The sequence below is a fragment of the Labrus bergylta genome, chromosome 13, assembly GCF_963930695.1.
Source record: "Labrus bergylta chromosome 13, fLabBer1.1, whole genome shotgun sequence".
Classification (NCBI taxonomy): domain Eukaryota; kingdom Metazoa; phylum Chordata; class Actinopteri; order Labriformes; family Labridae; genus Labrus; species Labrus bergylta.
Genome location: NC_089207.1, coordinates 20,871,322 through 20,895,772, shown reverse-complemented (window position 1 = coordinate 20,895,772; position 24,451 = coordinate 20,871,322). Strand labels below are relative to the sequence as shown.

The following is a 24,451-nucleotide window of genomic DNA, read 5'->3' as shown; positions in this document are numbered from 1 at the left end:
GTTTGTTCTTTGAATGTAACATGACACAACATAAAACATAACTTACCTATGAGGGCAGCCTGGTGGGTCCATCCCTGCCGGCCATGACTGAGTCGAGTGTGCGCTGTGACAGGAAGTCGACCCGTTAGCTAGCAGGCGTACAAAACGTGAAGAAGTTAGTCGTTTCAGTATTTCCACTTCATAACCCGTCACCCTGATCTTTGGCAGTGGTGACTAGTTCTAGACTCTGTTAGAGCCTCAGGTAAACATTCCCAGGGAGCCCCTCCGACCGGCATTCATCAATATTGTGTCTTCAATAATCAGACAGCAACTAAAATATTTCAACACGAGGACATTTTTCTTTCCACAGCCCACATAATATAATGAACATTAAAACATCTTTCTGTGATTTACATTTTTTAAACTCAGGTTTTCACAGTAGTAAGGCAGACAGCAAAAGAGTGATCGCTGTGGGGACCCCTTAGAGAGGCTTCCTACTGTCATTGCAAACTTGACAAATTTTGAGCTACTTCTGTGGTGGGGACATATTATGGAAAATCCTCTTCTACAGTTTTTTTTTAAAACATATATTTGGGTATCCTGAGTCTCTACCACCCCACAAAATGTGAAATAAATACATCCAGTCCTTTGTTTGTGGTCTGCATAAGTCTTACAACACAGAGAAAAATGCTCCGTTTCTAATTTGCTCTCCTTGTGATGTCACAGTGGGATTCTGGTAAAAGAAAATCCCCTCCCCTCCCCTGGTATCTCCACCCATGGACTCCACCCCCAGCCTAAAGCAAAACAGGTCCGCCATTTTCATTCTTGCTACAGAGGAGTGATGTCTACCGAGAAAACTCTATGTCCTCTTTAATCTTTGTCCCCCTACTGGCCTTGAGCCTCAAGCATTTTCCCGCCTCTGCTCTGGGGTATTGTCACTGCACTCTGATGAACGCTGGATGGAGGGGCCCCTGTGAATCTTTTTCCCCAAGGCTCTAGAACCGCCCCTGTCTCTTATCCCACCTGCTGTGAATGCACGCCTCTTTATGCTAAAACAAATATTGAAGCAGACCTCACACAGGTGCATTATGGGTGAAAACACGTTTAATCACAGGCTGCTGTACTCTCACATTCACTCTCTCCTGATTTACAGTGCTGCTGCAGCTTCATATATCCCAGTGAGAGTCAGTGTGATGTGGTCTCAGTCCAGCACACACAGGTCCAAGGACTGGCTCTCTCCCTCTCACTGAACTGTATGAAGCTGTAGTAATTGTCCTGAAGACGAGGCTGCACAGAGACGACGGAGAGAATGAGTGATTTAGTAACTCTAATGGAATCCTCCGCTGCCTCTCAGTCTGACAACCATTACCTGAACTGATGCATAGTCCATTACAGGCCCCCCCCCCACACCACCACCTTTAATAGTGTCTGTCATGTGAAATACAGAGACGTCAGGTGCCAAAGAATGCACTCTCACCCATGTGTGAAGGTTTAACCCAACTCAAATGGCTTTTCTTTCAGACGCTGCAGCTTGGCCTTTCACACGAAAAGAGAATCAGCAGAGGAGGAAGAAGAGGGGAGGAAGTCGAGCACAAACGTGGACGCTGACTTTGTTGGACCGCGTTCTTCTCAAGAGTGTGACCCTCTGCCTCAGCTGCAGACACACACACACACACACTCTGCTGCTGAATGGAGTGTGACACAGCTGCAGCATGAACGCTTACAGACTTCGGCTGCTCAGTCAGCCAAGGAACGTTTCATCATTCAAACAGATCTCAATGAAATGTTGTAAAAAGCGCCTGAGCTATCAGGACGTTAGAGCTCGTCTTCGGTGTTCAGGAGGACTTGATTATCTCGAGGTCGTCAACATTGTCAATACTTCCGCACCACGATACAATCTCCTTGATTTTAATCATCGACAGTTATCAAAAAAGTGCCAGAGCTTTAAAAAAAACAACACGGTGCTTAGGAGAGGAATGAATCCATTAAAAAGTTGCAGGTAAACTCCTGCACATTGTCCAAGTTTCACAAATGTGTCATATTTCTGTCATTTAGACAACATGCAGGAGTATACCTGCAACTTCTGATCATTGCAAACAAGAAAGTTCTTTTTTTTGTTGCTTTGGAATTAAAACGGGTACGGAGCGTCCGCACAAGTTCAAGTCCTCGTCCTGACCATATATGGAATATCGTCTGGTTGCTGGAGAGGCAAGGTGCCCTGGAGCAAGGCACTGACCCTCCAACAGCTCAGGCGCGCTCCCTGTAGCAGCCTCACTCCGACACCTCCTCGTCATGTGTGTGAGAAGCATGTTGCTCACTAAAACTCAGGGATTAATAAAGTATGAAGAATAAAAAAAATAAATGAAACAGGGTTTGCATCAACAAGTTTTCTTTTCAGAGCAGATCAAACACAGTCAGCAATGAGGACCACAGCCTCTGTACATGGGGGGCGCAAAACACAACCACTAGGCCACCAGCGCCCCATTCTGATTCTTAATATAAAGTGTGATTTCATGCTTTTTGGGGTGACTCTTTAAAACATTGTTAGACACTCGCTGCATGTTTTTATCCACACTTTATAATGACTACAAACTGATCGTTTCTGTCACACACTTCAGAAGTAAAAGTTATGTTTGGATTACTTATGAATGTTGTTTTAAATACACTTTTTTTAACCTTTTATTTTGAAGCATAAATCACTGAACATCTGTCTCATTAAAAAACACATTGATTTCAACTTCTTCCACATGTTGCTGCTGCAAAAAAACATCAACTAGAACTCCACAGCAGGAAGTGATTCCATGTATTTTCACCGACTTTTTATATTTGATTCAACAGATTTTATTTTGAAAATAGAAACGATGAAACGTCACATTGAGCGTTTTTGTCAAACATCGCTTTGGCTCCTTTAATCAGGTCAACGTTTCCTTTTCCCAGAGTTCACACTGTTTCTGTCCGCCACAGTCGCCTGATTCCTGTCCTTCATCAGCTCCTCCCTCGCCATCGGCTCGATGATGGCGCCCATCCGGGTCACCACCTTCGGCTTGCTGATCTTTTTCACGGTCCGCTCCGTGTTCCAGGTGCGGCCCAGCGGCGTGCGGATGGTGCTCTCAAACTGAGTGTGGGTCTCAAAGGGGAAGGGGAGCGTGTTGACCTGGTGGAGCGTGATGGAGCGGTTCCTCTTCTCGGAAATGATGACCCCCGGGAGGCTCACGTCTTTTCTGGGCGGAGGCGGCGCTGCTTTCATCCTAAACTTCTTGCGTTTCCTGCGGGACAGTTTAAGTCCCGTCCCGCCCCACTCGCCCCACCCGGGCAGCGTCAGGTCCACCACCTGCGGCTTCCCCGCGGCCTCCTGCTTCCTCTTCTCCTTCAGGAAGTCGGAGACAACGTCGTCCCCGGCGAAGGCCTCCCTGATGAGCCCCCTCTGCTCCTGATTGTCGTCAGAGTCCTCGGCGTCCTCCACGGTATGAGCGAGCGGGACCTGGATCACTTTGGTCGCCTTGGTGAGGACTTGCTTGAGCTCGATCCCTCGCTTCCTCTTTTTGTTTGTCCCCGCTGGTTGACTCGCAGGCGGCGGGTTTTCTGCAGCAGGAGGGGGAACAGGCGCTTCATCAGCGGCTGACTCCTCCTGCATGAGGAGCTCCTCTGTGTCCTCCAGAGTCCTGATCCTCATCAGGGTCTCCTCCAGCTGAGCCGAGGAGGTTTCTGTGTCCGCCGCTGCAAGAGAAAGACGACGAGATGAGACACTTAAACAACGCCACAAGAAGTTTAACAGTGACGACGTTTTCAACCGAATGTGGAGACGCCCGATTAAACCGGGGAGGAGAAAATCTGCCAACTCTGCTCAAAATATTACGACTTTATTCCGGTAACAGTTTAAATGTAGTCTTTAAAAGACTCTCTTACGACTTCAGCCGTCAAAATACTTCAACATGATGTGTGTGCATGTCTGACTGTGTGAGTTCTCAGACTGGGACGCTTAAACTACGCCATCCCAGAATCAATATGAACGTACAAAGATGTGATGTCGGCTGATTTGAGTTACGGCACTTTGGTGAAAAATGGAATCTGAAAAGGGCTACATAGATGCATTTTCACAGGCAAATGTCACGCATTCAAATCCACTGTAGACAAAATGTTTGAGGTCTTATTGTTGATTTGGGCTGTAAGGGTTTTAAGTCTGAAGATTAAATAAATATAGAAACACTCTGGTTGATTTAAGAAGGTGTTTACGTCACGCTGATCCGCTTCCCTGAGATGCACTGTCGCTGGGTCACACTCGTCAGCTCTCTGTGTTTCCAACACGAGCTCAACCACGCGGCCTTCTCGTTATGAATCAGTGCTGATTATTTTTGGTACTTTACCTGCTGCGGCCTCCGCCTGCTCAGCTTCAGCCCCGCGTCGGCTCTCTGCGATTTCTTTGTAAAGGTTTGTAAACTCTGAGAGCTGCTCCTCCTCTTCCTCTTCCTCCTCCTCCTCCTCCTCCACTGCTGCAACTTTACTCTCCTCCTCCTCTTTACTCTCCTCCTTCTCCTCCACTGCAGTTTTACTCTCTTCTTCCTCCTCTGCTGCAGTTTTACTCTCCTCCTCTTCATCGTCATCCACAGATATCACAGGTATCAGAGCCTGACGCCGTTTCCTCCTGCTGTCAAACTCTCTGAGGAGCGCTTCTTCTTCTGTTTCCTTCACCTCCTCCTCCTCCTCCTCCTCCTCTTCCACGTCTGCAGACTCCTCCTCTGCCGTCAGATCCACGATCTCACTCGTCTCCTTCTCAGCTGGGTCTTCAGAAAGTTTGCCTCTCATCCACGGATTAGAGGAGTCCACTCCCTGCTCCGCATCGTTCACAAAATCAGGCAGCACCTCGGGGTCACCTCCCTCGTCCTCCTCCTCCTCCTCCTCTTCATCGTTTACCGCCGTCACCAGCTTCTGCGTGAGGTCCTTGTTCACCTCCAGCTGCTGCTGCATGGCTTTGCGAGCCCCCTCGTCGTATTTCGCCATGATGGCCTTGGATTTGGCCCACTTGCCGCTGTTCTGGTGCTTCAGCGACATCCTCTCCTGCATGCGCGCCAGCTCCATCTTGTGCAGCTCCTCTAAGGCGGCAGCGGGGTCCGACTTCACCATCTCGTCGAACTGCTTCACAAAGTCTTTGCGCTTGGCCTTGTTCTGCACTCTGTGGTACTTCTTGCTCTTGATCTTCCTCTCTCTGCGGGTTTTGGCCTCGTAGTAGGACTGCAGGGCGCGGGCTTTCTGCAGCTCTGCACGCCGGATCTTTGCCTCCTCCAGGCTCATGGCCTTCATGGACACCTCCTCTGCGGGGGGGGGACAGAGGGCGTGTTTAATTAGAAAGCCTTTCATACCGAGATCAATGAAAAGCAGCAGATCGACATAAAAACTGAGTTAGGGTTGACATGATACCAGAATTTAAACTATACGATATGATACCTGTTTTGACACCACGGTAACCAAAAGACAAGTCCTACACACCTGATACTGGGTACTTCCTGCACACTGTCCGGCTTCTAATGTTGTTGCCATGGTATCAAAACAGGTATTGATATCGTCTGATGTTTACTCGTGTCATATCCCCCCCCCCCACCTTGATGCCCATGCCAACAGTCCTATACTTGCCTTGCGGGGTCAGGATGGGGTCATGGATGGGCTGCTTGTTGGCGGAGAGGAGGGCGAAGATCTCCTCCTCCAGCGGGGTCCTCGCCTTCCAGCCGGTCACCACCCTCTCCATGGGTTTGGGTCCGGGGGCCTCTTGGTTGAGGGGGAACACCAGCTGCTCCGCCCGCTGGTTCTGCTGGATGATGCTCTTCCAGCGGGTCACCTCCGAGGCCGCCTTCTGGAAAGCGACGTCCCTCTGGATCCTCTCGGTCTCCTGCTTACTGAGAGGACTCTCCACGGTCCGGTTGCTCTGCTGCAGCGTCTTCAGCTGCTTCCTGGTCTTCGCGGACACCTGGGGGGTTTTGTCCATGGAGCCGATCAGGTCGGACAGGTTGATCTTGTCGCCCTCTCCCTCCGCGTTCACGCTGAACTCGGACAGCTGCACGGCCGCCTCCGACCTCTCCCCCAGGGTCTTCTTCCTCTTTCCCCCCAGAGCGCTGATGGCCTCCAGGAGCTTCTGCCGTCTTCGTTCATCCTCGCCGTCCTCCTCCTCTTCCTCACTGGTGACATTTTCGTTGAAATCCTCCTTATCCTCTTCTTCTTCTTCATCGTACACCACCTCCGTCTTCTTCACTGCGCTGTCACCAGCCACCTCGGAGCTCTTCTTCGCTTTCGTTTTGCTCAATTTCTTCTTAGAGGAAACTTTCGCCATGATGCACAGAGTTCAACACCACCGGACTGCTGCCGAGCTGTACACACACGTGTGCCGCAAAACCAAGCCGCTGTCGTAAAGTGTAGCGTGAGCGTCACTGTCGCAAAACCCTGCTTCGTCCTCTTCTTCTTTCATATCGGGTAAAGGCGCACTACTGCCCCCTACTGTGTCGGAGAGTGGACGACAATTATATATATATTTTTTTTAATTAATTTTCCCAATCCAAAAAGCAGCATATTTAGATGACAGAGTAAAAATACAACAACACAAAAATATACAATAACAGTATACAGTATGTGAATAAATGCAAGATCTGCAGTAGGTCACAAACATATCTACAGTATGCATCAGAGTGTATAGAGTGTTGTCACATGACGCGTCACGTTCATCATGTGACCTGTCTCCTTCGTCCACACTTTAGTTCAATATGGCGGCGGCTTCGTCTGTTTTCCACAGAGTGAGAACGGGCTCCAAAATAGGAGCACAGTATGACCAAGACGGCAACCTCATTCAGGTAAAAACACCTTAAAAAAAAGATTCTACTTAGTTTTACCAACACGTAAAAGACGAACAAATATCGACACACTCCTCCGTAAAGCGCTGCAACTTCACGGTGACAGATGTTGAGGTTTGATCGGTCACCGTGTTATTTGGTGTCTTTTAGCCGAAGGAGTTTGTGGTTCTCGTCCAGTAAACGTGAAGTGAATGCCTCTTTTGTTAGGTTGTGCGTACCATTTGGCAATATGATAACAAAGTTAACAAACAGGACTTGGTTAGGACACTTTCCATCTCTTATATCTGAACTGCCAACATGCAACACTGTCACGAGTTAAATCGTAACACCTGCACAAGCTAGCTATCTCAGTTAATTAGATTAAACAGCCCATCTGGAAAGCCACAGATCTTCTTATCCAGGGCTACCCGGATTTCCCTCAATCCCTCACAAAGATGTGGGATGATAATGATGGTGGTGATGGTGATGGTAAAGACAATGATGGTGGTGGTGGTGGTGGTGGTGGTGGTGGTGATGGTGATGGTAATGATGACGATATGTTTGGTTCCCAGGTGGAAACCAGAGAGGATGAGGAGCAGAGCATCAAGCTGGCTGAGATCCTGGAGCTCCTGTTGGCTGCTGGATACTTCAGAGCCCGCATTAAAGGGCTGTCCCCCTTTGATAAGGTACACATAACCAGGACCGGTCTGTGCTCTACTTGTGCCTGTCTGAGGGGGAAACAAGTGGCCTTGTTGCAGAATGGGTCTGTGGTTTAACGGCACCCATACATCAGTGATTTAAAAAAAGAAGCTTAACACAGATGACAGTGCTACTCGTGTACAAAAACAGTAACTCAACCCATCGTCACTCATCCTGTTTCTTCCTCTTCAGGTGGTCGGCGGTATGACCTGGTGCATCACCACCTGTAACTTTGACATCGATGTGGATCTTCTTTTCCAAGAGAACTCAACCATTGGACAGAAAATGTAAGTTTTTTTTTAGTAAAGGATTTGCCCTTATGAGATATTAAGCTGTCTCATGTCAACATTGATTATTGGACAACAATCAATCAATTTTTATTTGTATAGCCTCAACTCATAACAAGTGTTATCTCGAGACACTTTACAAAAAGCAGATAAAATACCTTACTCTTACTCTTACTCTAAGAATGTTGTAGTATTTGGTAACCGATCCAAATATATGGCTACTCTGAGGGCGCACATTGAGACATGTCCATTGATTCACACTTGCAAAAAAACACCTGAAAACTTCCTTAAGTTTTTCTGGCTGAGCTGCAAGTGTGAATCCAATCGGCCGAATATTTCACTCCAACTTTACCCAGAATTTTCCTGCCAGCCTCCCTAGTAAAATCACAGGGTGAGCTTCTTCTGGGAACTGCACCACAGTTTAACATTGTATCCTGAAAGATCTATGTGCAATGCATCCTGGTACATGTAGGCACTTGTGGCCGTCAGCAGGAAGACTTTCATTCTCAGTAAAGCATGCGCCGTAAAATTCATTAATTCAGGTAGCTACAAATTCAACACCAAATCGTCACAATACAATTCAGCGTTTACAAACTAACCAGTTAAAAAGCTGCAGGTGAAAAGACAGCAGACCAAATGATAATTACAGCACAGATTGATGATACACGGTTGTGTCTAATCCTCCCTCTTGGTTTTTGATAACAGTGTAACAGCAATTCTAAAGACTTTACACAAGAGCTGGATCAGTCCCTGATGAGTATCTCTTCCTCTGCAGAGCGCTGACAGAGAAAATAGTCTCTGTGTTACCCAAGATGAAGTGTCCTCATCGCCTGGAGCCGCATCAAATCCAAGGGCTGGATTTCATCCACATCTTTCCAGTGATACAGGTGAGAGAATCCATCCACAAGAGTGTCAGGTGCAGAGCATTTAAAAATATGAATACTGTCTATGACCATTAAAGTAACTTTGTAATGTGGTTTGTCTGTATCTGTTTGGCTTGCACATTTAAATGTGAGTGAAGATGACAAATAAGGTGTCAAGGATCTGTGCTTTGAAGGCATCTGTGATCCGTGAAGTTTGCAGAAGTTCTTTGTTTTGTTTTCTTTACTTTTCCTTATATCTGATGATCCTTGTGTTGTCTTCCGTCAGTGGCTGGTGAAGAGAGCCATCGAGACGCGGGAGGAGATGGGAGACTATGTGAGAGCGTACTCCATTTCTCAGTTCAACAAAACCCACAGCCTTCCAGAGGTAACAGAACCAGAGCCACAACGTGTTGCTGATCTTTCACATCACATCCCAGATTTTGACTCTCATCATGTTCTGTGAAACTCTGTGATGTAGGATGAAGAGTTCAATCAGAGGAAAGACAAGGCTGCGAAGGCCGTTCTAGACGTGTTGGTGAGTTCATTCATTCATTACATAAATGATGTCACTACTTCATCCATAAATGAAAGAATATTCTCATATTATCAGGCTCAGTCCCATTTCTAATCTTAACCCCTCTTGTAAGAGTAAGATGAGAGCGTAAGTGCGAAATCCCCTCTAAGAAATGGGACGACCCTCCCTGACACTGAAAGGTCATCAGTAGTTGACGACGGCATTTACATAAACAAACGCGACGACGCTATGGGATAGGCATTCTGGGAGATTTCTCATAACACCTCCATTCCAACAAGAATCAGGATACCCAATCCCTCGTCAGAGCGTGCATTTAGGAGGTGGCAGAGGGCAAGGGGTATATTGGGACTGAGCATTTATATTAATGTTGATGCTGCATGGCCTCAAACAGTCAGTTTTCTGGTCGTGTCTCCAGCTGATGTGTTATTCTTTCTTCTTCAGGAGGTGTACAAACCTCAGAGGAGGTACAGGAGGCAGAGAGACGCCGGAGAGCTGCTGGACGAAGAGTCCAAAGTTCACTCCACTCTGCTGGAGTACGGCAGGTCAGAGTTCACCTCAGGAGTACAGTGTGTGTGTGACGGTGTGTGCGTGTTCTCCTTCACTTTCTGAGAATTCACTCTTGTCCTTGTGGCTCTCAGACGCCTCACTTTTATCTGCATTTAAAAAAAAATCATGACTGTTTGCCACTCGATAAGCAGTCGTATGAACATCCAGTGCTTCTTCTCTTCTTTACTCTTGGATCATTTCTCTCCTTGTTCTGTCACCCTGAGGAGTTCAACGTTTCTGACTCTTTCTGTAGACAATGTGCATCACTCGAGTCAAATGTGAAGTCTAAGACGCCCTGCACATTTAACACTTAAGACCTGCAGCCTATATGAGTGATGTCCTGTATGCTCATGTAAACATTAAAACAATTAAATGAATCTTTGCTTGTTTAACCATCATACAGGACAAAGAGGAGCAAAGACTTGTCGCATTTGAAAAGCTGAAAAAGGCAGAGAAGAATAATAGAAGAAGAAAAATATTTAAATTGTTGTACCTTTCAGTCAACTTAATAGGTTTGCAGGACTCATCTTTGCAGCTCTTGTTGTAGCATTCACAAAACACATTTTGTTTTCATTTGTCAGGGAGACGTGATTGGTTCATCAGATTGGTACCTCGTGGCAGACATTGGTAGAAGTTTTTACAGGCTCACAACTGATACAGATGACAGATTTTCTTTGTTCCTTTTTCAGAGCACATGAGTTATTAACTTCTGTCAGGACAGTAAGACAATTTCAACCAAAAGTCTGCAGACTTCTTTTACCTTAACTCCAGTCATGTCCTGTTGTAGTCTTGTTCTCCTCCGCTTTATCTGTCTGACATGTTGTTTTCTCATCCATCCCTCCACCTCCACCTGTGTACTAGAGTGTCAGATTTCCTGCTGTAAGTACTGAATGAACGTGTGAAGCTTCCTCTCACTGCGTCAGCGTGTTTATCTTTCTTTTATGGTTAATGTGCCAGCCTGAGAATGCAAACCCATATTTCAGGCATGATGGATGCACACTGTGGAGCTGCTTTCATGCACTTTATAATTTATCCTGTATTTGAGATGTGTTGCCCTGAGTGAGGAGCTGTTTCATGTTATATGATGTGCTGGTGTTGCAGTGTGGCATGGTGGTGTATTTCTTCTTCAGGCTTTGAGGCTTGATTTATGTCCTCGCCTTGTTTATCTCACTGTATTTTCTGTCTCTCTCTCCAGGCGGTATGGATTCAGCAAACAGTCTAAACAAGACCAGGTAGGTTCTCCAGTGGTTTATAAGGGTATTATTTTAGGCCTCTTTGCTTTATTGGGTAGGACGGCTAAAGACTGACAGGAAATGTTGGGAGGAGAGGGCCGAAGCTAGACTCAAACCCACGGACACTTCAATGAGGACTAAAGCCTCTGTACATGGGGCGTGCGACATAACCCCTAGGCTATCTGGCACCCCGGTTCTTCAGTGATTTGACTTTAAAGTTGACCTACAGTATTATGCCGCTCCCTAGATGTTGGAGTAATCCCAGGATGAGTCTGCAGAGGGCGCTAAACTGCTTCTTCTGCTTATCACACGATAGCACCCCAATATGAAACGGAAAATTACACCAGACGGCTTCAAGCCTCCACGTAAGCTGCTGAAACATCGAACATAGACTCTCTTCTCCCAGCACTGGAGAGCAGCCCACCCCTGGCAGCCCTGCAGCGTTCTGCTGTCTGATGTCCTCTAGTGATGTCACTTGAGTCAGCGTTGGTTGGGGCTGAAGGGTTTGATAAATAGAAATATCTGTTGGTGTTGATTTAGAAAGAAAGCCGTTTGAGTCTGGTTTGATATAATAAACTGCTTCTTGTCTTTATCTTATCTCCCTCTCCAGGTGGACGAGCGGAAAGCTGTGATGGGCAGCAGCGGCTGTCAGTCGGCGCCCCCTGGGATGGCCGAGGTGTCAGAGGAGGCCGACCTGCAGGCAGCAGAGGAAGTGAGCACTTCAAAGATACACAGTTGAGCTGACAGCAGAAATGATTGAATATTTTAAAATTCTATTTTTAGTCTTGCAATTGAAAACGTACGAGTGTAATGAGAATCTGTCAGCAAAAACAAAGAATTTAAGAAGCCATCAGAAGCAGAGGTGACCCTGACCCAGGCCGGGCCGCCTCTTTGGATCAAGATTTGGATTACTGTTACCTGGACGACTTTAATGTGAGACTTTAACCCTCAAGTGGTGATAAAGTTGTAACTGTGATTCTTCTCTCTCAGATGCGGATCAAAACCCTGATGACCAGCATGGCCGCCATGGCGAGTGAAGAGGTCGGCATCCACTCAATGTCTAGAATTCAAAGATGAATTGTTCATTATGATCTTGTGTTACAGACGGTTTGTGTCCGTGCAGGGGAAGCTGACAGCGAGTGCAGTGGGTCAGATAGTGGGACTGCAGTCGGAGGAAATCAAACAGATCGCCTCGGAGTACGCAGAGAAGGTGAGAAACAACACGCTCATATTTCAACCTGTAAGAAGCTGCTTCTCTTGTTTTCTCAGCTTTTAAAAAAATCCTCATTCACAAAGGCAGCAGTGATTCGCCTGCTGAGCGGAGGATTCAGGCATTCCTACAGGAGAGAAATGTGAAACTCCTCCCGTCTCCTCACCAGCTTTAGAAAAGTGAAACACCACACAATGCTGCATGCTCTGCAGCTCTCTCCAATGGTTTGAATTTAGACTGCAGTACCCATTTTAAACACTAGGTGTCAGAGTTACATATTGCTACTTCCAAGAATATCATTACTAACCTGATCATATCAGTATATTTCCAAATCAGAGTTCCTGTACGCCGTCCAAGCCAAACTGCTGCTGTGTTTCTGAGCTTTTTATTCATAAAGTTTTAAAAAGGTACGATACGATCTGGAGCCTTAAATCTGGGTCCTCGTGTACCTTTTGTGGAGAGTCACACGTTGAGACCCTTTGAGTCACTAAAAAGATTTCTTCTTTTGTCCTTGTTTGAAGCGTTTTGTTTTGCTGAAGTTTTTTAGAGGGAAACATAAAACAGGGAGATTAAATCTGAGGTATTAACTGCTGCAGACATTTAATGGTGACATTTACAAACACAGAGCACATTGTTCAAGCAGCTCTCGATGAAATCAATAACGCTGCTGTTTATGGTTATTTATTAACGCATGTCCTTGTTGTGCTAAAACTCCATTTCCCATGTGTCCCTGCAGCAGTCGGAGCTGTCCTCTGAGGAGCGATCGGAGCGCTACGGCCCGCTGCAGCAACACCGCAGAGCTATGGCTTCACTCAACAAGCAGATCGAGCAGAAGACCAAACAGCTGGAGGAGGTCAGGAGGTCACGCCCCATGAGCCGTTTTTAATGACTTCATTATTTAATGACTTTAATCACAATCACATAATTACAGAGTCACTTTGATCCTGAGCTTAGAATGCATCCTGTTTGATGGATGTATTGCAGATTGCAAATGGTCGTTTTACATCCTAGCTGCAGCACTTCTTTGTTAGTTCACCAGTAACGTATTTTAAAAAATATCTTTTGACAGCTACAAGCCAAACATGCAGAGGTGAAAGCTGGCTCTGACGAGGCCAAGAAGAACCTGGTGGAGGTAAGACCGACCGTATTAACCTGCTGAAAAACACAGCACATCCTCCGTTTGCTAACGTCCTTTTGTTCGTTTTATATCTGCAAGCGTGATCGATAACTCTGCTGAATGTTCATGTGAGTTAATTAACGGGAGATTAAACGTTTGACATTTTGGTACCTAACAGAGGATGTAATAGATCTTTATTTTATAAAACAATATGTCAGCAGAAACTATCAGACACAACAGAGGTCCCGTCTGTTCTGCTGTCATGAGAACAAAGTTCCTCAAACCTTAAAAGTGCTCATCATAAAAAACGGCGACCACCATTTAGATTCATTTTCTATTTAAACAGTGAAGAGCACAAAGGAAATTAAGATGCAGGATAAAGTGTCTTACAGCCGGCATTTCTGAATCTTTCCAAAAGGCCACGGAGCAGTCGGAGAAACTGGAGAAGGAGATGAAGTCTTTGGAGGAGATGGAGGAGCAGGCGGACAGCAGGTGAGCGGAGGAGAGTCTTTATGGCTGTTTTTCAAATCTGCACTCCTGAAGATATCAAAGTTAATTTCAGGAGGCATGCTGAAGTTTTCTGAACGTTTGAAATCTGCTATATATCTGACATCTTTATGTCGTTTGATCCTCCTGACAAAATAAATCTGCCTCTGAGATCTGTGCACTCTTCTGTATTTGTTAAAGATCCTGGAAGTGGCGCCTCAGAGGTTCAATGTTTTAAAGAATCATATTCGATTGACATGACATGAAACTCTTTCATCTGTTTATGAACCCTGATGACTCTTTAATAATGTTGTGTTACGTTGAACAGCCTCCTGGAGAAGCTGAGAGCTCTGGTGACCATGAATGAAAACCTGAAGCAGCAGGAGCAGGAGTTCCGCACACACTGCAGAGTGAGTACACACACACTCAGACACTTACTACAACAAACGATGCAGCTTCGACCGTTGACAGTCAGCGACATGTTTTATGCTCACAAATTTAAAATCTCAGGAACGCCAGAGAGGAACATCTTAATTTATGTTCATAGTTTCTCACAAAAATCCTCACTGAAGGATCACCTGCTGTTGGGTGGGTGGTGGAGCGTCAAAGGTAGAAGCAACACCTGCAGGGGGTTTAAATTCAGCTGGTTTATTTTCATTTTTTATCCCCCTAAAAGAACGTCACCATCTGGGATCCACTCCTCACACACCTGTTTTTAGAGAGATGTTTTCTGGTATTAAACATTCAATGATTCTATTCTTCTCTTCAACGTGTCGATGATGTGTGCAGGAGGAGATGACCCGCCTGCAGCAGAACATCGAGGAGCTGAAAACAGCATCTGGACAAGACACAGAGGAGGAGAAGGTACACATCAGTATCCAAAATCAAACCAAACAAGAAGTATTATTTAGGGATGTTCTTTTCTAGAAAAAAGGCCTTCAGGTTGGTCAAGAGCTTCAGTGGCCTCCTGAGGAAAATAGTTAAAATGAAGCCTGTGGGGTCACTGGTGGCCTAGTGGTAAGTCCCATGTACAGGGTCTGTGGTCCTCCAGGCGGGCGGCCTGGGTTTCAGGTGACCGACCTGAGGTTTTTTCCCTGCATGTCGTTCCCCCCCCCCCCTCTCTCTCTCTCTCTCTCTCCCCCTGGTGTCTGACCCTACACGCTGTCCTGTCTCTGTGTACGGGCATGAAAAGCCCAGAAAGAAACGTGTGAAGTGTAACCTCTTAATCTGCTCTCCGTCTCGTCCTCTGTTTCTGTCCCTGTTCTCAGGAGAGGAACCAGCTGATAGACAAACAGTACAACACGGACAGAGAGAAACTGCAGAAGATCCGCCTGGTCATGGTAACTACTGCACATTACATGACGCAACAATAAGATGGAGCTGCAGGGGAAGTAGGTCAAAGCTGCCGATAACGGGCTGCAGATAAGAACGAGACAAATTGATAGCACTGACAATAATACAACAAACAAAGTGATGAGTCAGGGGGTCACTCTCTGCTGTGTTTGCACGTGTGCTTATCGGCTCAGCTGATTATTCTAAATACCAGAGGAACAATCCGTTGTTTGAATGCATTATGTTTTACTTCAAATCTAAAATCAAGGGGCGCTTTCCTTTAAATCCACAATAAGGACTTTATTTTGTTAACTTTTACTACAAATCTGTTTCTTTGCAAAAAATAATTAAAAGAACTTAGATCCATCATTTAAGTATAAGGCATTATTATTTGTTTAAAGGGACCGTGCACATTATTGAACATGTTAATATGCCAGATTGCAGCCATTGGTTGATTTCCATCTGTGGTCCCTCAGCAGGTCAGTGGTTCACACTTACAAATTTACATAAAACCACAACGACAAGAAACGACCAAACTGCAACATGGACTGTTTGTTAGTCTACAGAGACACATATAATACGAGCTTAAGAAGAGGTTGTGTGATATTCAAAACAAACCAGGATAAAGTGACCTTCACAGTTAAAGTTTCTGCTACAGGATGTAAAGTGACGGGGGAATTTAAAGGAAGAATTTGCGACTTTTGCTCCAGTAGATGTCGCCCTTGAGCACCAGCATGAAACCAAAACAAACTGCTGTTTGGCCACGCCTCCTCCATACTAAAGCCTCCGCTCTCCTCCAGCGAAGTCAAGAACAAGCGGTGGACAGAATTGCCCTAGGCTTGAGCTGCAATCACCTGTGGCCTGTATTGTTGTGTTAGAATGCTAATGTTAGCGCTCTTTAGTTAGCTTTTAGCTTAACATTGCACACACAGAATGACCATGATCAGCGCACAGAGGAAGATGATATCTTTTTAATCATGGCATTAACATCTTAATGATCTGGGACATTTCTTCCCTCTGTTCAGGCTCGCAGGAACCGTGAGATCGCCATCCTGCAGAGAAAGATCGACGAGGTGCCGAGCCGGGCCGAGCTGACCCAGTACCAGAAGAGATTTATTGAACTCTACAGCCAGGGTGAGTTCTTCTGTGACATCATGTCTTAACTAGAGTTTGAAAAAAATCATAAACAAAGAAATAACATCTCGATGTGTTCTTTTCCTGGTCTTTCAGTTTCTGCGACGCACAAAGAGACCAAACAGTTTTTCACTCTGTACAACACGTTAGACGACAAGAAGGTTTACCTGGAGAAAGAGGTGAGGTATTACTTTGTGTTTTCAAATTCAGCAACTTTGTTGGCGTCAAAGTTTCAGGGACAGTTTAGCCAAAATGATCAAATGTTTTGACTTTATCCAAAACTTAATTTTTGACAATACAAGAGCGTCTGGATTTGTTTGGACCAGAGAAGGTAGGCGGTTTTAAGGCACCTCCACACTGCCGTTTTGGACGCCCCTCGGTTTGCCAGATATGAGAGCAGTTATCAGGTCAAACCAACAGGTGTTGCAGCGATGGAAGCGGGCAAGAGAACTGGTTCAGATAGAAGTGATTGTACCCGACCTAAAAAGCCTCTGCATGTTTCTAATAAGCTCCACGAGCAGAAACGTGCTCAAACTAGGATCAATATTGGAGATGCTTTTGAAAAATGGAGAGAGGTTAGAACACAGAAAGGTTTACAGACCAATGCAGAGCTGGATAAACACTGAAGCTTCAGTGTCCACCACATGGCAACCTGCATGAGCATCGACTTTAGAGAGGAGGGGGCGGGGGGAGACAGCTCTCTACAATGTTTTGAATCTGGACTGCAGTACCCATTTTAAACACTAGGGGTCAGTTACATACTGCTCCTTTAATAAAATGTTGTTTTGTTTTTGTAGGTGAATCTTCTGAACTCCATTCACGATAACTTCCAGCAGTGAGTATTGAAGCTGAGTTCTCTTGTGTTTTTCGTGTCTCCTGTATAATCCGACTCCGTAGTAATGTTTAACTGGGTTCTGATTGGCTGCTGTGTTGTTCAGGGCCATGTCGTCCTCAGCAGCTAAGGAGCAGTTCCTCAGACAGATGGAGCAGATAGTGGAGGGAATCAAACAGAGTCGCATCAAGGTGAAACTCAAACTGCTCTGTTAGGATTTCACTGTCTTTGGGGGTTTTATGCTGAGGTCGTCTTTGAACACACACTTCCTGTCTGCTCTCTCAGATGGAGAAGAAGAAGCAGGAGAACAAAATGAGGAGAGATCAGCTGAACGACGAGTACCTGGAGCTGCTCGACAAACAGAGACTGTACTTCAAAACTGTCAAAGACTTTAAAGAGGTGAGGGGACAACCAGCAGCTGACTCATGCAGCTCACTGATTAAAGGACAAGTTAGTCTTCTTTTTGTTGCCATGGCATCCAAACAGGTACAGATATATTTTTTTGTTTTCACTGGAACCGGGTCGAAGTTTAAAATCTTGAATCGTGACGTCACTGACCGCTTCGGACTTAATGATTCTACTTTTATACGCATTATAAAATATGAGGGAGAAATAAGTTGAGATGATATTTGTCAAGCGGTGCGGTTGTTGAGAGGAATCTCTGTGATTGGCTGTTGGGAGGTTTCATTTATCTCCAGCTCTTGACACAGGTTCAGGAAAGCCCCTTGAGCATGCCGCTGTAGTATCCATGCTTTCAACCATTAGTGCGGTTTCTCCATATTTGTCTCCTCCACCTCTTCTTTTCTTTTTCCACTAAAAGACCAAGGGCTGACAGCGCCAGCGCCATTTTAAACTTTTTATCAGACATAATTCTCCATTAGTAAGCTACCTATAATACGAGTGGTGACCGACAGCTGTGTGAAAATCGTCTTCTCATATCATAACAACGGACTGCTGGCGTGGAGAGTTATTTCCTCTAATGCATGCACAAAACGTACGTGGTGGTTAGCCGTCGGCTGTAGTCTTTGTGGTGTGTTCAAGTGCAACTTTTTGGCCAAGACGTGAGGCGACGCCACAGACGGCCTTTGTCCCCCCTAGTTCTTCGCGGTCTGCTTTGTGTGTCAGGGCCTTAACTTTAAACCAGGACAGCTCTGATGGCTGCACCGCCTCTAATAACGATTTTCCTCCTTCTTCTGTCGTCAGGAGTGTCGGAAGAACGAGATGCTGCTGTCGAAGCTGAGAGCCAAAGGAGCCTCTTAACCCCGGGTCACCTGGTAACCTGTAAATTAAATGTGTAATTTAAACGAGCTAAACGATCACAGATTGACTATCCATGTAATCTCACATTCCACATTTCATTTCATCATCGTGTTGAGCTGACTGCCTTTGTAATCCATCACTTAGAACATGGATTTTTCTTTTGCACTGAATTCTTTACATGTGCCAAATCAGCTGACCACGTCAAGCGATGCTCTGACGTCTTTCTTACTTTCGCTTGACTCTTAGATATCGTTTTTTTTTTCTATTCTTCTGAAATCATGCTGTCTTACTTTGCAGACTACGTTTTGCTTTTGTGCCTCTGAAGTTTCGATTCACCTCATGTCTTACTTTCTGTCACCACCCTGTGACCGTGTACAAGCAGTGTCTAATAAATAAAGGAACCTTTGTATTAACCCTTTAAAGCCTGTGCTGTTACTCATGTGAGATAGTGTGTGTTCTGTCACACACATTGTGCTGATTGAAGACATCAGAACAATCAGAAGAGTTGTCTGAGGTCACTTGATGACTCTGAGGAAGAAACATGCTGTGTGTCACCAGAACACTCAACATTTGCACCAAATCATACACTGTAAATATGAATGTTTGAAGCCTGAGTGACGTCACCTGTCTGTTCATACAGGGGGCGCTGGAGTCCCATCGATGGCGGTCTCCATGCTGGAAATGCTGTCTCAGCCTAACTTTCAGTCAACCTAACGACAGGCTGAGAGCTGGAGCTGAGGCGGGTTTTAAGCCTCCTGACAAACCGTTACACCGCGCCCGCCTGTCAATCAGTTCAGCTGCACACCTTATTGTGAATAACTCTTATCCTTCATCAAATCAAAACGGATGAGTCATCAAAACATTCCCCCCCGTACAGTGTGTGTCGATCGAGACATGAGCTAATCACACCTATTTGGGTTTTTGAACCAGGCTGTAAACATGTTAATCTCTGCTGTAAAAACAGGCTTTTTAGAATGGGTGTGTATGTGACTTCCTGTGCTTCTGCAGCCTCTAGTGGACACTCGAGGTACTTCAGGATTTTGCACTTCAGCGTCAGCTTCATTTTTTAACACTGGAGGTTGCTGCTTGCTCCAACAACCCACTATGAGATATTTTGCGCACAACAACATGTCCACAGATAGAAGTGTGATTGATTTAATGACCCTAAAAGAGGATTAAGTTGCTAAGAAACACAATAGCTGCAGCTTAAACGTTACTGTTGGATTTGAACTCGGACCACCAAAGTTGCTTCGAGTTACTGAGTAGGAATTCCGACTTTGGCGGGGCTTTCCCGATGACACAAGGACGCATCGGACATGTGGATGCAGGTGCTGGGGATCGAACCCCCCCCCCCAACCAGCCGTTTGAGATACGACAGACTCTACCAACTGAGCCACAGCCGCCACGAGATGTAAAGGCATTTCTGCATTGGCTTCACTTTTAAAACCAAGAGGTGACGTTGTTTGACTCTTTTTATTCTGATGCCTTTCTTTACATTTAGATCTTTTTCCAGGCTATACAATCCTGTAAAAATGAAAACTAACCAAAACAAAACGTGACTGAATTGAGGTCACATGAACATGTGTTTTACTCTGTTTCATGTTTTGCGGCTCGCTCTATCATCTCCTCTCTCTCTCTCCAATCTCAGTGATTGTGATACCGAACAGACAGTTTGCATGTCCCTCTCCGTCATGGCCTGATTGGGCGACACACAAACCTCTTCATGTACGAGGGGCCAGAGCGCTCCTAGACTCATCAATTCCCCCTGAATATCCCTTCAACGCACTCCAGCATTAGAGGACAGACTTTAGACTGGATCTGTTTCAGCAGAAGAAGAAGTTAAAAAGTTAGAAACGGGCTTCTTCATGCAGAGAACATCACTTATCAATGTTACTGATGTGTCTCTGATTATGATGTGTACAGTCGAGTATCTCTGCGTGTCCCTGTCAGAGCTTCAGAGCAGAAGGAGGCGTTCAGGAGATAAAAGCAGGAAGTATGAGCGGAGGAAATGAGCACAGACAACAGTGGAGTTCAGTAGCATAAGAAGAAAGGTGCAACACAGCAGACATGATAGTTGGTAGGACATGATCACTTGTGTCTGATGAGTTTCATTATGAATGTGTCGTCTCTGGTGCTGTTCCCCGCCGGCCTCCTGCTGCTCCTCGTTCTCTGTGTGCAAGCAAAAAAAAACGAAGCAGGTGTCTCGCCTGAGGATCATGGCAGCCGACTGCGAGGACTCTGGAAGCTCCACATGAGGGACGCCCTGAAGGCAAAAGGTGAGCGAGAGTCTGACTTCACTCAGTGACATCTAAACTGAAGGTTTTGTTTCATTTCTATGTCATGGAGGTTAAAAGTGAACTGTTAAAGAAAACATCATAACTGTGGAAAGTGGTTTAAAATGTATGTTAAGTTTTTAAGTCAAGTTTTTTTTAAATGGTTCTGCTCGCTGCTCCTTTTCAGATCCGTAAATCTGACCATCCCGTGTTTGACATTCGGGATGTAATGCCACCTTTAATGCAATAAAAATCGATACAGAAAAGGACAATATAAAACGATTTGACAAAAATATACATGTTGTATACAATACTCCTCTTCACCAGCAGAGGCTGCAATCAACATTGTTATATAATGACAACACATTTTATTTGATGGTGCTTTTTAAAACACTCCTAGAGAGTTTCAGAGGGAGGGTGCAGCGAGGGAAAAGATCTGTCTGTTTATTTGAGTTGCAGCACATGTGGGTATAATTAAAACGTGTTTTATTTTAAGTCATTAAAGTCCCTTCAGTAAGCGTGTAATGTCGCTGCTCAAAGCACAGATCTGAATGACGTGTGTTGTAAACTCTTTTATTCTGTTAATGTCCAACAAAGAGGGAGAGCGATAACATTAGAGATAAGAACGATTCACACAGGCCGTGTTTGGTCTCGCTCAGGATTCAAATAAATAGACGATAATGAAGACGATGGCTTTCATAATAAATTATCAGAAAGAATCCGACTTTTAAAGAAGGAGCTCTGAGAGGAGAGTAAAAACAAACATTTGTTTTCATTCTTTATTTAATCTAATCTTCTATGTTTTCTCTTTGGTGTGCTTTAAAAAGTTTTTGTTTTTGTTTCTAACTCTTTGCAAATGTAATCTGTTTTTAATATTATAAAATTATTATTATTATTATTTTTATTATATATATATGATAATTATTTCATCATATCAGCTGAAATTAAAGGAGCAGTCAGTAAGATGTGTGGTAACTGAAATGTTAAAGTGACCTTACTATATGATCAGACATTAAGGAAACATGCTATGTTGAAGTGCTGGCTTCTCTGACAACAATGCAGCACCAGTATGTCCTCCTTCTAACTTTAGATTCTGGTCCTGAATGCTCTGGATTTGTTTGGACCAGAGAAGGTAGGCGGTTTTAGGGCACCCCTACACGGCCGTTTTGGACGCCCCTCGGTTTGCCAAATATGAGAGCAGTTATCAGGTCAAACCAACAGGTGTTGTAGTGATGGAAGCGGGCAAGAGAACTGGTTCAGATAGAAGTGATTGTACCCGACCTAAAAAGCCTCTGCATGTTTCTAATAAGCTCCACGAGCAGAAACGTGCTCAAACTAGGATCAATATTGGAGATGTTTTTGAAAAATGGAGAGAGGTTAGAACACAGAAAGGTTTACAGACCGATGCAGAGCTGGATAAACACTGAAGCTTCAGTGTCCACCACATGACAACCTGTGTGAGCATCGACTCTAGAGAGGAGGGGGCGGGGGGAGACAGCTCTCTACAATGTTTAGAATATAGACTGCAGTACTCACTTTAAACACTAGGTGTGAGAGTTACATACTGCTCCTTTAAACTGAGAACATTTGGATCCTTTTCTTAGAACAATGTGAACAAAAAGAATGATTACAACGACATGACCTCCGAGTTTTGCATTAAAGATATATTCAAGATCATCGACATAAATCTGTGACATCCTGCGTTGTGTCATATGATCAGAAATACTCTCAGGTTTCTGTTTCTGACTTTTCATATTTGATGAATTTGTAGTTTTCAAAGTTTCTTTCCCTCAGAACTCATCGTGTCTCTTTTATCAAACAGCTTCCGGTCCTCTCCCTGTCAAAACCAGAGTGAATCAGCAGCTGCTCTACTGTCGTGTCGGGATCGGTTACCATCTGCAGATTCTGCCCGGCGGCTCTGTGGGAGGTGTCCACAAACCCACCGAGTTCTGTGAGTTCAGTCCACATGTATGACCGTTTATCTCTATGTATGAACAAGATCCTGTTTGATGTGAAAGTCAGAACTGAATGTGGGGGAAAGGCGTTTCAGTTTGCTGCTCTCTTTAAGTGGATAATATACAGACGGAGCAGAAACTCAACGAGCTGCTCTGATTGGATCATTTTAGGAGGATGTTAAATTACTTGTAGGCGGAAACATCTGGCTGTCGATGTTCTCCCTGATATCTTTAACAAATATTTACAGTTTAAAATAATCGTTTCAAAGTCGATCTAATAGAACAATACCTTCCATCAGGGAGAATGGCGTCTCTCTCATGTCCACAGAACGCCACGGTCGCCTGCTCTCAGCACTTATTTCCTAACCTGATTGTTCTTCCCCTCCTGCAGGTTGGCTCAAGGTGTTTGCAATGAAACACGGCGTGGTTGGAATCCGAGGAGTTAAGAGCGGCCTGTACCTCTGCATGAACCGAGACGGGCAGGCATATGGAGCGGTATGTAGTAAACTGTGTTACACAAAGATTAATGACCTAACACCTCGGGTGAGGATTTATAATTTAACCAGAAACAATCAGCTAACACATTGTCGTCGTTCTCCAGGAGCAGTTCTCTGACGACTGCCTGCTGAAGGAGAACCTGGAGGAGAACCACTACACCACCTACTCCTCTCTGTCTCACCCGGGCCTCTATCTCGCTCTGTCCACCAAAGGAGAGCTCAGGAAGGGCAACAGCGTGGGCCGAACCCAGGCCTGCACCCACTTCTTACCGCGGAAGACACCGTGAAAAGCATCCACTGCCGGGCGGCTCTTCCAGATATGAATTCGAAGTAGGAATACAAATTCAAACCAGGAACCTCCTCACTGTGAGGCGACAGCGCTAACCACTGCAGCCTAAACTTGAGATCCACTGGGAGGAATTATTTGGAGATTTACTTCCTTGTAAGAAACTCAGACAGTACTCAACCTCCCGTAGGAGCCCACCACACTTTGAGGATCTTTCATAAATAACGGACGCTCAATGTGCGATCATAGACTGGACAGGAAGTGGAAGTAGTGCCTGGTTGGACGCAGAAGTGACTTGAACCTGCATGTGTTCTAACGGCCAGCAGGGGCAGCATCCCCGGCTTTCCAGGACATTTTGAATATGTGAACTTTTTCCAGAATTATTTATTTATTGTCTCGAGCGACGGCTTCAGGTCCTCGGTGTCCAGCTCTTCATGGTGCTAATGTATAAATGTTGGAGTTACCTCTTGTTCCAGCGTCCAGAAACAATAATTTATGCAGCGTAATTATCTTATAGATGTATATTTAATGAACGTGAACACACAGAATAATTTATTATGTTGAAAGTAAAACGTGTGTTTCAGTTCAAACCGTTCACTTTGATCGTATTCATTTTATTTAGAAGTTTTATTTATTTTCATTGTGAAATAAAAACATCTATTTTTATATAATCATGTTGCAGTGAAGTCATCTCATTTACGTTGGTCGAGATCAAAACCCACACCGAGATATCAGCCGATATCGTTCTCAGATTTCTCTCCGATCTTTAGAGATAAAGATATAAATGTTTACTGTGTTGGTCCTCCAATGCTGTTATCAAACTCTTGTGAAAAAGATTTATGATTTAGACAGTCAGGGGCGTGTCCAGAGGGGTGGCATGGGCCCCCCTTCAAACCTGATCGGCCACCCCAAAGTCCAAATCTATGATTGGCTATTTACCTCATCAGAGGTGGGACTTAAGAACATATCAACTCTTCCGGCTCTTTTCAACAGGCTGATAGTCGTACTTGCAGTTGTAAAGAAATACTTTGCACTTTCCATAAAAAATTCCAAGGAAAAACTTGTGCACACAGTCGTAATGTAAAAGGACTTAATTGCCAAAAAAAATATTTTTGC

At 45.0% G+C, this 24,451-nt stretch overlaps 3 protein-coding genes across 4 annotated transcripts; 2 read left to right on the top strand and 1 right to left on the bottom strand.

Moving 5' to 3' along the window:
* Positions 1-2,351: 2,351 nt before the first annotated feature.
* si:dkey-251i10.3 (uncharacterized protein LOC553498 homolog) lies at positions 2,352-6,376 on the bottom strand. Its single transcript, XM_020635410.3, has 3 exons — positions 5,608-6,376; positions 4,344-5,288; positions 2,352-3,696 (listed from the first exon to the last, which is right to left on the bottom strand). The coding sequence occupies exons 1-3, from the start codon at positions 6,296-6,298 to the stop codon at positions 2,897-2,899; spliced, it is 2,436 nt and encodes an 811-aa protein (XP_020491066.2). The 5' UTR covers positions 6,299-6,376; the 3' UTR covers positions 2,352-2,896.
* Positions 6,377-6,681: 305 nt separating this feature from the next.
* Positions 6,682-18,746, top strand: ccdc93 (coiled-coil domain containing 93). 2 transcript variants are annotated; one of them, XM_065962401.1, is made up of 24 exons: positions 6,682-6,812; positions 7,364-7,477; positions 7,683-7,777; positions 8,553-8,664; positions 8,927-9,025; positions 9,119-9,175; positions 9,617-9,717; positions 10,583-10,600; positions 10,917-10,953; positions 11,564-11,665; positions 11,944-11,994; positions 12,077-12,163; positions 12,900-13,016; positions 13,233-13,295; positions 13,699-13,772; positions 14,095-14,176; positions 14,556-14,630; positions 15,035-15,106; positions 16,124-16,232; positions 16,329-16,411; positions 17,030-17,067; positions 17,171-17,255; positions 17,350-17,463; positions 18,268-18,746. In XM_065962401.1, exons 1-24 carry the CDS (start codon positions 6,726-6,728, stop codon positions 18,322-18,324), a joined length of 1,929 nt encoding a protein of 642 aa, XP_065818473.1. In that variant the 5' UTR covers positions 6,682-6,725; the 3' UTR covers positions 18,325-18,746. The 2 variants fall into 2 exon arrangements, with proteins under 2 accessions (XP_065818473.1, XP_020491064.1); XM_020635408.3 differs by lacking the exon at positions 10,583-10,600.
* Positions 18,747-18,867: 121 nt separating this feature from the next.
* fgf9 (fibroblast growth factor 9) lies at positions 18,868-23,995 on the top strand. The gene is made up of 4 exons (XM_020635437.3): positions 18,868-20,600; positions 22,420-22,548; positions 22,944-23,047; positions 23,154-23,995. Exons 1-4 carry the CDS (start codon positions 20,426-20,428, stop codon positions 23,334-23,336), a joined length of 591 nt encoding a protein of 196 aa, XP_020491093.2. The 5' UTR covers positions 18,868-20,425; the 3' UTR covers positions 23,337-23,995.
* The last annotated feature ends 456 nt before the right edge of the window (positions 23,996-24,451 follow it).